This window comes from Lolium perenne, chromosome 7, assembly GCF_019359855.2.
Source record: "Lolium perenne isolate Kyuss_39 chromosome 7, Kyuss_2.0, whole genome shotgun sequence".
Lineage (NCBI taxonomy): Eukaryota > Viridiplantae > Streptophyta > Magnoliopsida > Poales > Poaceae > Lolium > Lolium perenne.
The window spans coordinates 174,054,205-174,068,278 of record NC_067250.2 but is presented as its reverse complement, the minus strand read 5'-3'; the positions used below and the strand labels follow the sequence as shown (position 1 = coordinate 174,068,278).

General features: G+C 43.8%; 1 protein-coding gene across 3 annotated transcripts; it reads right to left on the bottom strand.

Annotated features, from left to right (window-relative positions):
- Window positions 1–5,448: 5,448 nt before the first annotated feature.
- LOC127301103 (uncharacterized) lies at window positions 5,449–11,597 on the bottom strand. Of its 3 annotated transcripts, none has more exons than XM_051331318.2 (15): window positions 11,443–11,597; window positions 11,318–11,361; window positions 11,068–11,185; window positions 10,536–10,633; window positions 7,982–8,078; window positions 7,814–7,903; window positions 7,619–7,681; window positions 7,444–7,521; window positions 7,273–7,338; window positions 7,117–7,194; window positions 6,640–6,750; window positions 6,354–6,431; window positions 6,121–6,240; window positions 5,874–5,917; window positions 5,449–5,798 (listed from the first exon to the last, which is right to left on the bottom strand). In XM_051331318.2, exons 1-15 carry the CDS (start codon window positions 11,470–11,472, stop codon window positions 5,735–5,737), a joined length of 1,179 nt encoding a protein of 392 aa, XP_051187278.1. In that variant the 5' UTR covers window positions 11,473–11,597; the 3' UTR covers window positions 5,449–5,734. The 3 variants fall into 3 exon arrangements, with proteins under 3 accessions (XP_051187278.1, XP_051187277.1, XP_051187279.1); XM_051331317.2 differs by having other exon boundaries at window positions 5,449–5,742; XM_051331319.2 differs by having other exon boundaries at window positions 5,449–5,795; window positions 11,443–11,596.
- Between the last annotated feature and the right edge of the window lie 2,477 nt (window positions 11,598–14,074).

The window sequence follows — 14,074 nt, the reverse complement described above, 5'->3', positions numbered from 1 at the left end:
TTTTCTAGTTTCCATTTTTCTTGTTTCGCTTTGTTTCTTTCCTAAAACCCAAAAAGACCAAAAATATTTATGTTGTTTCTCTTCATCATTTGTTTGTTTTGGTTTCTAGCATTTATTTCGCTTTATTTGCTATCGTTGGTTTGCTATAAGAAAATCCAAAAAGATTTTGCTTTGTTTGCTTGTTTCCTTTTGTTCTTGTTTCCAATTCGAAAACACCAAAAACATTTGCTGTTCTTCTTTGGTTTGTAAAGTTCATTATGAGTTCAATGGTCTTCGGTGGCTGGAGCGTGGTTTTCATTTCATATTATCCAAGCTACACAAGTGAAAGGCAATAATGATGATCTACGACAATTGGATTGTGGTGAGAGGCTGGTATGAACTCTATTTGTTTTCATTTTTGTACATATACTCATCCATGTGAGCATGCTTAGTTGGTTCATGTGAGGTATATGTCATTTGAGAAAGTCTAGTAGTTCATGATCTCTCATGTTTAGCTCCAATTTATTAATATGAGTAGCATGTCATGGATGTTTGCTTGCATTGTTTTATTTATAAGTAGGTATGGCATTGTGGTATCCTCCTCTGAATAATTCATTTATATCGACTTGGCACATGCTTACGCATGCATATGGCTGAACAAAAGTCAATTAATCCTCGATGATTTACATTGCTTCAGAGTTCTTGTATCACTTTTATGCCTCCGTTAATTTATTTTGCCGCAAGCATGATTATGACAGTGACTGCTCTCTTGATTCGTCGCTCCCCAGTCTATTGCTAGCCTTCACTTGTACTGAGCGGGAACGCTGCTCGTGCTTCCAAACACCTGAAAACCAAGTTGTTCCAAAGTGTCCACCATAAATACCTATGCATGGCATTTCAAACCATTCAAAGTAAATTCTCATGCGCTACCTTTAAAACCTTCAAAATGCTTCTCAATTTGTGTTAATGTTTCATAGCTCATGAGGAAGTATGTGGTGTTTAACTTTCAACCTTGTCATTTACTCTTGACGGACTTTCATTATGGACTAGTGGCACATCCGCTTATCCAATAATTTTGCAAAAAGAGCTGGCAATGGGATTCCCAGTCCCAAATTAATTAACCTAAATAGACACTCCTCCATGGTATGTGATTGTTGGACGGCACCCGAAGGATTCGGTTAGCCATGGCTTGTGTAAGCAAAGGTTGGGGGGAGTGTCATCATAATAAAACTAAAATAAAAAGGCACTCCTTCATGGTATGAGATTGTTGGCAGGCACCCGAGGATTTGGTTAGCCATGGTTTGTGAAAGAAAGGTTGGAAGGAGTGCCGCATAAACATAAAAATAATTCATGGGAGCCGCTCTTGGAAGTCCGGTTGGCGAGGTAGTTGGTGTACCCATTACCATTCGTTGATAACAACAAACACCTCTCAAAATAATTTTACTCATGTTTTAGAAATGAAAAGCTCTAGCGCATGTTAATCCCTGCTTCCCTCTGCGAAGGGTCAATCTTTTACTTTTGTGTTGTGTCTCCATTCTTTCTTTGAGCACTATCTTGAGAGCACAACTGTCATTCTTAGTATAATATGCTTGTCTCAAAATATGATTGATTGTGGTATAACTTTGATGCTTTTATCTTTGACAATCACTACTTCTAGTCTTTCTATGAACTTCAGAGGTGCCTGAGCATTTATGTTTTGCCGATCAAATATGGGCAAGTGAGATACCACTTTATCAAACTCTTTTATGAACATTGCAATCCTGCTTATAGACATGATTCATGATGCTTATTATTAATTGTTGGTACCTCTCCATGATTGACATAGCTATTAGATGATCTTATTTGCATGTATCTTATTATGAACTGCTTAAGTGTTAGCCATATTATGAGAATATATACATCATATGAACAAATGTGTTCGTGAAAGTTCTTTTATCGCTCAGTTGTTAACTGAATTGCTTGAGGACAAGCAATAAGCTAAGCTTGGGGGGAGTTGATACGTCCAAAACGTATCTACTTTCCCGAACACTTTTGCTATTGTTTTGCCTCTAATTTGTGTATTTTGGATGCAACTAAAATGGACTAACGTTGTTTTCAGCAGAACTGTTCTGGTGTCTCGTTTTTGTGCAGAAATCCAACTTTCAGGAAAATCCTCGGAATTTATGCAGAAGGTCCTATTTTCCCAGAATATTGGCGGAGCCAGAAGGGCAAGCCAGGTGGGAGCCCGAGGGCCCCACACACTAGGCCGGCGCGGCCCAGGAGGGGCCCGCGCGGCCCTAGTGTGTGGCGGCCTCGGTCGGCCCCCGACGCCCTCCTTCGGACTACTTATTGCCTTCGACCTAAAAACGCACGGGGAGAAGTCGAAGTCGCCAGAAACCCTCCAGAACGCCGCCACATCGCGAAACTTCGTCTCGGGAGCCAGAAGTCTCCGTTCTGGCACTCCGCCGGGACGGGGAATTGGAGGAGATCATCGCCATCATCACCACCGACGCCTCTCCATCAACCAGCCATGTTTCCCCCATCCATGTGTGAGTAATTCCCCCGCTGTAGGCTGAAGGGGATGGTAGGGATTGGATGAGATTGGTCATGTAATAGCATAAGATTGTTCGGGCATAGTGCCTAGTGTCCGTAATTGGTACTTTGATGATATTGTTGCAACTTGTTATGCTTAATGCTTGTCACTAGGGCCCGAGTGCCATGATCTCAGATCTGAACATGTTATTGTTTCATCATGATATTCATTGTTTTATGATCTTACCTACAAGTTGTATACACATGTCGCTGTCCGGAACCAATGGCCCCGAAGTGACAAGAATCGGGACAACCGGAGGGGATGGTAGTGATGTGAGGATCACATGTGTTCACGGAGTGTTAATGCTTTGCTCCGGTACTCTATTAAAAGGAGTACCTTAATATCCAGTAGATTCCCTTGAGGCCCGGCTGCCACCGGCTGGTAGGACAAAAGATGTTGTGCAAGTTTCTCATTGCGAGCACGTACGACTATATATGAAACACATGCCTATTGATTGCTTTGTACTTGGACACCGTTTTATTATTATCTGCAAATGCCCTGCTATGATTGTTACATGAGTTTCTCTCATCCATGCAACGCCCGTTATCCGTCCCCGTGTCTACAGTATTCTAATCCTGCTGTTTACTATAATCACTACTGCTGTCTTTGTTACTCTGCCGCTGTTATTTCACTACTGCTACTGCTATAAAACTGTTACTACTGATAAACTTTTGCGAGCAAGTCTGTTTCCAGGTGCAGCTGAATTGACAACTCCATTGTTAAGGCTTTCAAGTATTCTTTGTCTCCCCTTGTGTCGAATCAATAAATTGGGATTTACTTCCCGCGAAGACTGCTGCGATCCCCTATACTTGTGGGTCATCAAGCCTCTACTAGCAACAGAGAGCATGCAAGAACATAAACAACACATATATGATAGATTGATAATCAACTTGACATAGTATTCCATATTCATCGGATCCCAACAAACACAACATGTAGCATTACAAATAGATGATCTTGATCATGATAGGCAGCTCATAAGATCTAACATGATAGCACATGAGGAGAAAACAACCATCTAGCTACTGCTATGGACCCATAGTCCAAGGATGAACTACTCACACATCAATCCGGAGGCGATCATGGTGATGAAGAGTCCTCCGGGAGATGATTCCCCTCTCCGGCAGGTTGCCGGAGGCGATCTCCTGAATCCCCCGAGATGGGATTGGCGGCGGCTGCGTCTCTGGAAGGTTTTCCGTATCGTGGCTCTCGGTACAGGGGTTTTCGCGACGGAGGCTTTAAGTAGGCGGAAGCGTAGGGTTGGAAGCGTCACGAGGGGCCCACACACTAGGGCGGCACGGGCCCCTCCTTGGCCGCACCGCCTTGGTGTGTCGCCACCTCGTGGCCCCACTTCGTATCCTCTTCGGTCTTCTGGAAGCTCCGTGGAAAAATAAGACCCTGGGCGTTGATTTCGTTCAATTCCGAGAATATTTTCTTTGTAGGATTTCTGAAACCAAAAACAGCAGAAAACAACAACTGGCTCTTCGGCATCTCGTCAATAGGTTAGTGCCGGAAAATGCATAATAATGATATAAAGTGTGTATAAAACATGTGAGTATCATCATAAAAGTATCATGGAACATAAGAAATTATAGATACGTTTGAGACGTATCAGCGTGCAACATAGGCACCCCACCATCTTAACGATACACTTAAAGAATTGCCGAGTCGCCTCCTCCACTCGCCACCAAGGCCAGCCGGAAGAGGCATCAAGAGGATCCAGTAGCACATCGGAAGATGGCCAAGTAGCGGGTCCTTATTGAATGAAGGAGCCGATGGTCTTCCTAGCCTCACCCCTCTCCAACCATCGGAGCATGAGGGAGATGAAGATGAACCCTAGAGCCCACTGGAGCCGATGGTCTGATCGAGGGGATCTAGTGCTTCTCTCCTGACTACCGGCATCTCGCTAAAACACCAAGGGTGCAAATAGAAACCTAGACTACCATGTACATCTCGAGCTCTACTCTCTCCACCACGCCGAATGGCAGCGCCGCCGGCGAGGCAAGCCGGGGAGAGAAAGTATAAGGGACGCTTTGGTTGGAGCAGGAAGCTTCGTCGCTAAATGATGGGTCGTGGGCGTACGTGATTTGGTGACCGAGACTGCATATCATTTCGATTTAAGACGGGAACGGATGAACGGCCGAGCTGCTACCCATGGTTGCCGATCGATTTTGTTCATTTATGAGCGTTTCGTGCCATCATCAATCAAGACCTGGGAGATCTTTGGGACATAGTATTTCTCTACCACGTGATTCGCATCAAAAGTCACAGCATATGCTGCGTAGATGATCACGTCTTCCAACTTGATCATTTTTTCTGTTTAGTGTCAGCGAAGAAAAAAAAATGAAACGGAAGCAAAGAATATTATCAAATGTATGCATACTCCACGTTTAGAATTTTAGATGACACTCCAGCTCAACTCGGATAGACAAAACACTGTGCCTGACATATGACGTATCATTATCGCATATTCGCATTGATTACACGGAAAGCGACAAGATTTGTTGGCAACAAACCACACTAGTTGGAGTCAGCTTCTGCATCAGATCGGATGAAACGAACATGATGCGATCATACTCCTGTACGACCAGCACATGAATCGTACACTAGTTCGACTTGTAATGGGTACCATTGAGTCCATCCTACGCACGTGAAAAGGGGTTAGAAAGCCCAAAGTTACATGTCCGCGTTCAAGTCATGTGTGACAACACAGAAATTGCCAAGTCGCCTTTCCATCAATAAGACCTCATAATTTGTGAACTTCTCAAAAGTCTATCTCGATTTAAATTTGAGCTTGAACTACAGATTGCCCTTACAGGCTGCCACAACGTAAGAACTGCAGGAGTTGACCAAATTGAGATGGCGACAGCCAGACAAATTTTATACACTACACCGCAGACAAAATAATGCACATTTAGAAGTACCAAGATAACACATCGCAAGACTCCATTCCATCAGAGATGATTAGTAGCAGCTAGGCTGTCATCCTACAGGATTACCGGTTAGCAACGGCAGATGAGACATCATACTTACTACATAGGCTGCGGCTGGACTCAATGGTGCCACGGCAGGAAGAGGTTTATCCTGGGCTATACTACGGCAGTTACAAACACAAGAGACCTCCATCACAGGCTGACATGGCCTTGCAGTCTTCCAGAACTGAAACTCGCCATAAACATATCTTTAGGTATCTGCAGAGGCAGAATGAATCGCCTCACGCTCAGCATCCAGGCCACTTAACCTCCTGCTATTGCATGCATAAATCAAAGGAGTTTTGGAGTCAAACAGAAGGGAACTGCAGAGAATATGTAGCAAGCCTCACCTTGGTTTATCAGACTTGGAGAAGTGCTTAGACATTATGGTCGCCTGTCAATTCAGTTCCCAAATGTTGGTTAGTACGAAGATGGCAGCTAGACACTACAAACTGAATCCAAATCCATATAATACAGTGTCCACAGTTAACATTTTAGAGACGTCTTTCTGACTATGAGTACCATGTTTATACCTATTTGCTACTGAATGATATTGCTCCATGTAAATATTGTTCAGAAGTGGTTAAACACACATACCTGCTCTTGAATGATGCTTCTGGCTTCAACTAATTGAGCTTCAAGTTCAAGTTCACGCTCGGTAACTTCCGAGGTCACTTCAGCGCCTTTTTGAGCATCTTGAAGTTGTGTCATCCGTGCCTGTACAGTAAATTGTTTACCAAGCTAAGGATCACAGTGGAAGAAAGAACAGTTTGCACACTGAAACATCAACCATCAGGGTAAGTCAGTGTCTATTCAGTACTAATTCCTACCTTTACTGAAGCCATTTTTGTGCGCAAACTCTCCTCTATCTGGTCTCTGGCCATGTGAAAGGGCAAGTCGAAGACATCCTGGCAGGAGAAAGAACAATGAAAACAAGGAGAGATCTTGAGACTCCAACAGAAAAAATCATGTGACACAAGGGAAGGGAAAGAATGAAGACATGTACAGTATTCATTACCCTCCTTTTCACCATTTATGCATGGCAGAAACCATGTAAATTATCAAAAGAAAAGGAAAACCAATAGTAACTCTTTAAAGAAGATTGGGCATGCATACCGTCTTGCCACCAAGTGGGGACTGCGGTGATCCTGACTCCTGCCTTCCGTTTCCAGAAACAGCAGGCTGCGCTGATCCATTTGGAGCATTGAGAAACTCACGCATATCCATCTGACATAAGAACATTGTTACTCACATAAGCACAATCGTCAATAGTACATAAGTACTAGCGGAAATATTGATATGAGGAGTACAAATCTTACTACAGTTTATGCAACCAACAAATCACGGTATTTCAAAATTCATACAAAATGAGAACTCTCATAATGAATTGGAGTATTACATTTCGCAGAACACTGAAATAAGCACAACAAATATCAGATCTGAGTAATACGTATCATAAATTTCGAAAACAATATTGGTGTATATAATTCCATCATCAAATTGATTATACAGCGTGAATCCTAGCAATGTAGACGCATACATACAATGATAAACAAAAGCAAGGAACGGAAATTGCAACCTCGCAATCTTTACCTGCATCGAACGTAGCAATGCCCGCAAATCAGCATTCTCTTGGACTAGCTCTTGCTTTTTCACTTCATATGCATCAACCTGAATGTGTGCGCACAGATCTTTAGAGTAGATTCAACCAACTATGTATCAGTATTACAAAAATGGTGTAATTCTTACTATCATTTTGTAGTAGTCATTATCGTTCTTTTTTCCAGTCCATGTCCCACGTTGTCGTCCTTCTTTCTGTGAAATAAAATAACATAATCATCAAGCAGAAGCTTCGCTTACACAACTAAGTATCAGCAGAGACTAGACTAATAATATTGAGAATATTCATCAGCTCGTCACCTGCAACAAGTTCATTATTTCCATTCCTGAACGGGATGATTCCTTTTTCTTTTCCATCAGTACCTGGTTTAGTTTCTCCTGCAAACAGAAATACACCCATCCAATATCAACAATTCAGATTAAATCTCCATGATATGTCTGTTACATATCCTATGAGAAAAAATGGAAAACATACCTGCAGTTTGATGTATTCCTTTTCTTTTTTCTTTGTTTCATGAATTTGTTGGGTGCGTACTTGCTGACAATAGGAAGATAGCAAATCAGAACAGGACCTCATCATCCCGACAACAAGAATGGTTGAAATCCTAAACTAAACACGAACAAAATGAAAATAATAGTTTTAAAGAGAATAAGGATAAGGATATTTAACCTGATTTCCAATAACCATTTTTTGAAATTCATCGCGTTCCTGCTGCAGCTTCTCAATCTGAGCTTTCAAAGCAGCCGTATTTTTGGCCTCCTGATGATTGTGGTCGATTGGGGGTTATAGTTTCAAAAGTGGTGAAGGATCCAAAGAAGAGTTGATACAAGGACAAACCGTTCGGGTCAAAGTAGCCAGCTCTCGATCTTTTGCTGCTAATTGGGCATCCATTCTTTCGATCTTGGCTTCTAGCCTTGAAATATCTGACTGCATACTGCACATTGTATAACACAAGCCGCCATTAGACATATATCGCATAGTGGTACAGCAATATTCTGTAAAACCTTCCAGATGATGCAATCAATAGCATTGATGTCACCCAACTGAATGAGCTTGAGCTCAGAATGTATATTCAAATGAGCATATAATGGACTAGTGTCCACCATACTGGCAACACTCGAGCAGGAGTGCAGGACCTTTGCAAATTTCCAAACTATATTAAGCTTGTTGCCCATTCAAATCTTAAGCTGGTAGTGATGATGTGTCTTCCAATTCTCTACCCTGGTAGGGAACTAAGAAATTCCGCAGTCTGCCTCTTCCCTGCCCCGCCTCTGTAGAGAAAAGAAAAAACATCTGCAACGCTGATGTGGCTCTAACCTGCGACCTCCCGGTGATGGCTACAGTTAACTACCCAATGACCAGAATGCTATCGCGTGACTTAAGGGCAAGCATATCGTTACAAGAATCACTCTCTCGATGCTTCTGCAGTCACTGGAGCTTCAACAGATGGGAGAGCATCGATACATGGAGACCTACATACTAGGGGGGTAGGAGAAGTGGAAATCTCAGGTCTATTGCCTGCCTGCTTCAGTTTTAGTTTCCTACACATGATAATTGGAGCACTGGTATCTTATTATATATGTATTTTTTATTTGTCCCTGTCAGACTTTACTCGAAAAAATATCGTCTTATCAGATTAGCTAAGATCTATAGTCTCACAGCATCATAAGTGGCTAACAAAAATCTAAATTAAAATAAAATAGAAACATAAATTAAAACGAGGAGGCATAACTTTAACAATGTTGCAAACATTGCTAATTGTTATATTATATTTACCTAATAGCAATACAGAACTAAAAATGAAGAAACGTCTTATCATATCTTTAATAGAATTACATTGATAGTGCAAAAAATGCATATAGCATCACTATAATTGTACCTTCCCAAGATAATGTGTTGCTTAAGAATGAGTGAAAACCTTATATTTAGTAATCAGGTACTTAGCTAGTGACATGCAAAAATGTATGAATGAGTAGCAAACAGACTTGTTTACATGTAGACATAGTACTAACAAAAATAGGAAGTAAATGATGCCTAAGAATGAGTGCAAACCTTATATTTAGTAGTCAGGTACTTAGCTAGGGACATGCAGAAATGTATGATGAGTAGGAAACAGACTTGTTTACAACTTTACATGTACACATAGTACTAACAAAGATAGGAAGTAAATGATGCCTTACAGCACATCAGCACTGTGAAGATAATCAATAAATAGACTGTACACAAGAGGAACTTGCACATGCAATCAATGATGACAAATGAGAAAAGACATTAAGTTGTTAGATGCTAATAAATACACGACTATCATATTTACATTGTCGATGGTTATATACTTATATACTTAGATTAGAAAGAAAATTAGAAAATGCTAGCGATTAAAACTGCAATATGTATGGGATGGGGTGGAGAAAGATAGGGATTTACAAGAAGAAAACAAACTGCCGTCAGAAGATAGAAGGAAGAGTTAAGTAGACAAAAGAAGGAAAGGGTACACTTAAGGTGGTGGCACTGTTTGTTCATGCCAGATAGTAGTACAATCTACAATGTAGAAAAAGAATCGTAGGATGGATGATGTCAAGGGCAACAGTCTTACAGAATAGCCAGATCTAGTTTTGATTCCATGGCAAAAATAAAATGTTCAGCAAGTCAGCATAACTCAACTTCCAGAAACAAGAAAAATTAAGGTTGAAACTCCAATGACATAGTTATAAAGTCAAACAGCAAGTACTCTGAGGCCATCTAAAGTCAAACTCAATTCATTTGTGGCAAAATCTCATCTTCTTCAATATGTATGTCCGTGTCCAAGATACTGTGTTTGTTCAGCTCACAAGGGAAAAGGATTCACATGGAGTACAGAATTGGTGAAGGCATTTATGCGAGCAATGTACGGAAAATGAGTTATTGGTACCAATAACATACGAAAATGCAAAGTAACAGCGGGGACAAAAAAAAACAGTGTCAGGGCACGCAGAAACATGAAAAATTGCGCTTGAATTTTTCAGGACTCACAACTTCACCAGCCTATACTCTATAGTCTATACAGCCAAACTTCAGAATGGAATGCACTGTCCTAGGACACCTTTTGAGGTTGCATAACTCTGGCCTAATTCCCTGATGTATAACCCTAATGTTAATTAACCTAACAGAGCCATAACATAATGTATATTCTCATGACAAAGGTTAAGTAGCAATGCAGTGACAATATATGGCATCCGAGACCCAGTGGCATCACCAGTACTACCAGTCTGTCCTTACAGGACATTAGTGTACAGTGTACTGTAGTGCTACACTATACTACCTTGCAGATCTGGTGTGGAATGCACAACTAACAGCGGGTCAATACGTCCAAGTCGTACCATCAAGCACCGATAAGAGAAAATGGAAAGCTCACCGCTGCCTTAGATCATTGGTGGATTCCCGGAACTCGATGTCTCTCTGACGCTGCTGCAGCAGTGCGTACATGCAGTTGCACGTTCTGGCAATGGACACCTGCGCGACATAAACGGAATAAGTTTGGGAATATCTGCTGAAAGAAGCGGCTGCAACATAACAATTCGCCCATTGACAACCACCAAAAACAAAAGGCTATTTCGAAGAAAAAAACGGAACCACCAGAATTTACCACGACCTTAACAACATACATACATCAGGTCAAAAAAAAAACATACAGACTTCTCGCAAAAAAAAAAAACATACAGACATCCACAATTTAACTGGGAAACGAGCAGAAAGAGCACCCCGAAAGTCCACGAAAATTAGCTCGCTCAAGAGGCGAGGTGTCATATAATTAACAAAATGGCCTGAAAATGGCAAGTTATACCCCGGCTGATAGAGAAGGAAGAGCACACACAAAATCTCTCGCATCTGCGGGACACAAGTACACAAGCGAGTGACTGGAGAGGGAGAAGGCGTGAATGACGGACCGGATCGGTGGCGAAGAGGTCGAGCGAGGCGGGGAAGCCGAAGGTGACGAGCGTCTGGTTGAGGTACTTGGCGCAGTGGTCGAGGTTGCCCGCGTCGGCGAACGTCGCGCCATCGCCGCTGCAGCAACAGCAACAGCAACACACCGTCAAACCAAACCGAACCGCGCAGGCATCAGGACCAGCCAAGCACATCCAAGTCCCCATCTATATTAGTACATGAGAAGGCAACCCTAGAGACGGCGGCGCTCACCTCATGCCGACGGGCGGCGGCGGCTGGTGAAGGGCGGAGGATGCCTGCATTGGAAGGAGTGGGGAGGTTAGGGGCGTCGGGCGCGAGGGGGCGCGTGGATCTGCGGAGTAGGGTTAGGGTTTTACCCGGAGCTCGAAGCGCGACGAGACCGACATGGGCGGAGCGGGGCGGCCGGGGTTGAGAGAGAGAGAGATCTGGTGTGGGTGGGAAGGAGCAGTGAGGAGGTGGGGATTGGATTGGAGGACGATGGCTTGTGTCGTAATTCGAAATGGTCGGGAGGGGAAGGAAGGGGGGAGAGGCCGGCCGGCAACGGTATGGTGGGACCGGGTGTCGGTGACCCCGGAGGTGCGGGAGATCTGGACTTCTGAAGGGACGGGCGGTGGGCCCGCAAGCACGTGATATAGGTGTAGGAAGGGCGTATGCTTTGGTTGGCTGTATATGTACACCGAAAATTAGGTAAAGGATACCGTTATTTCAGCAAATGCTAGAAAATAATGATATTGTATAACAAATTTTCTTATATTTACATATTCACGTGTACTATTGTGGGTATACTTTATGGGTATATCAACGATATGGTCTAAATCCGGCAAGTTCGGATGACCCACAGATGGTGATGGTGGCATACGGTCCATCGGGGAGATGGATGAAGTCCAGTCCAGAAATAGGAGCCGGATCCCAACCGACTTACAGGAGTGGTTGGATCTTTGGAGGCCCATGAAGTATCCGGATTCGGTACGGCATATAAGGAAATGTGGATTCTTGACGTGCACAACAATGTAATGTTTCGTAGTTAGGCATCTTGTATTCCGGCTAGGACTCTCCGTGTAAACCCTAGATCCTGACACTTTTATAAGCTGGGTCTCAGGGGCTCTAGAGGCACAACCACAACTCATTGTAACAAAGCGCCCAGATAATTCCAGACAAGCACCAGTAGGCCCTGTTATCGTGCATCTGTTCCGAAGCTGGGTAAATCGCGTACCACCGTCCCGAGGACTCTCCACCCGATGGCCCCTACTTCTTCCCCCCTCCATGAGGATCCCTCCTCTAAAGTACCGTCGAATATGCAACGGCAGTTGGCGCTCAACGTGGGTCCAGTGGCGTCTGGAGGCCGGAACCGGGAGGGTTCCGCCATGGGAAGCTTCAACGACTCCATCGCTGTGGGGCGTGTTCTTTACGCCGGGAACTTTCCGATCGTCCCTCAGGACGAGTGCTGGATTCCGACTACTACTGACCCCGTCAAGCTCTCCATCGTCCCAATTGGCGGCATTCACATCTTCATCGGCGAGAACGTCGATTCCGACGGAAACGCTTTGGTAAGTAACGTTAACGCGGCCGCCGCTGAGCAGGACGCAGTCGCGAAGATCTGATTTGAGCCGCAGGAACTTCCTAAGAAAGATTCCGCCTTAGATCTGAAATAATCAAAGCCGCCCAATCAGCCCCTGAGCAGGAAATTACGGTGGAAGACCAATGCAGATCCACCTGGGTCTCCCAGATGTTAGAGAAGCAAAGGTGCCACTTCGTGCACTTTGATGACCCACAAGTATAGGGGGTGTATCGTAGTATCTTCGATAAGTAAGAATGTCGATCCCAACGAGGAGCAGAAGGTGTTGACAAGCAGTTTCGATGAAGGATTCACTGTAAATGCTCACAGACAAGTATCTGTGGGGGTTTGATGTAACAATTGAATAAAGTACGAGTATGTAAAGTGCGAGAGTAATAATTGCAAATGAGTGGCCCAATCCTTTTTAGCACAAAGGACAAGCCGGTTTGTTTACTTATAATGACCAAACGTTCTCGAGGACACACGGGATTTTAGTCTAGTGCTTTCGCTACATACGGCTAAATAATCTTCATTGTTGTGATAAGTGTTGTGTGGGTGAACCTATGCTAATGTACCGCCCTTCCTAGGACTAATACATACTTGTGATTATACCCCTTGCAAGCATCCGCAACTACAAGAAAGTAATTAAGAATTAAATCTAACCACAGCCTTAAACTCTGAGATCCTGCGATCCCTCCTGCATCGATATACCAACGGGGGTTTAGGTTTCGTCACTCCGCAAGAACCCCGCAATTGGCAAACGAATACAAGATGCATTCCCCTAGGCCCATAAATGGTGAAGTGTCATGTAGTCGACGTTCACATGACACCACTAGAAGAATAACACCACAACTTAAATATCACACCATTGAATATTACTCAACCATAATTCACTACTAACATTTAGACTTCACCCATGTCCTCAAGAACTAAACGAACTACTCACGAGACATCATACGGAACATGATCAGAGGTGATATGATGATGAATAACAATCTGAACATAAACTTGGTTCAATGGTTTCACTCAATAGCATCAACAACAAGTAGAAATCGATACCGGGAGAGTTTCCCCTATCAAACAATCAAGATCAAACCCAAATTGCTACGGCGGTGGCGGTGTCCAGCGGTGATGACGGCGGTGAGGATGGTGGCGATGCTGATGATGGTGATGGTGATGCTGTCCAGCTCGATGACGGTGTCGCTGGCGGCGATTTCCCCTCCCGAGGGAATTTCCTGGCGGATTCCCTCGCCCGCCGGAGAGCTCTTTCTCTCTGGTGTTCTCCGCCCGCAGAGGCGGTCAGTAACTCTTCGCGAGGTACCCTCTGTGGCTTAGGTCTTCGGACGAAGGGTTTGGCGAAGAAAAGGAGGCGAAAGGGTCGTGGGCCCTGCACCATAGGCCAGCGCGCCAGGGCTCCTGGGGCCGCGCCGCCC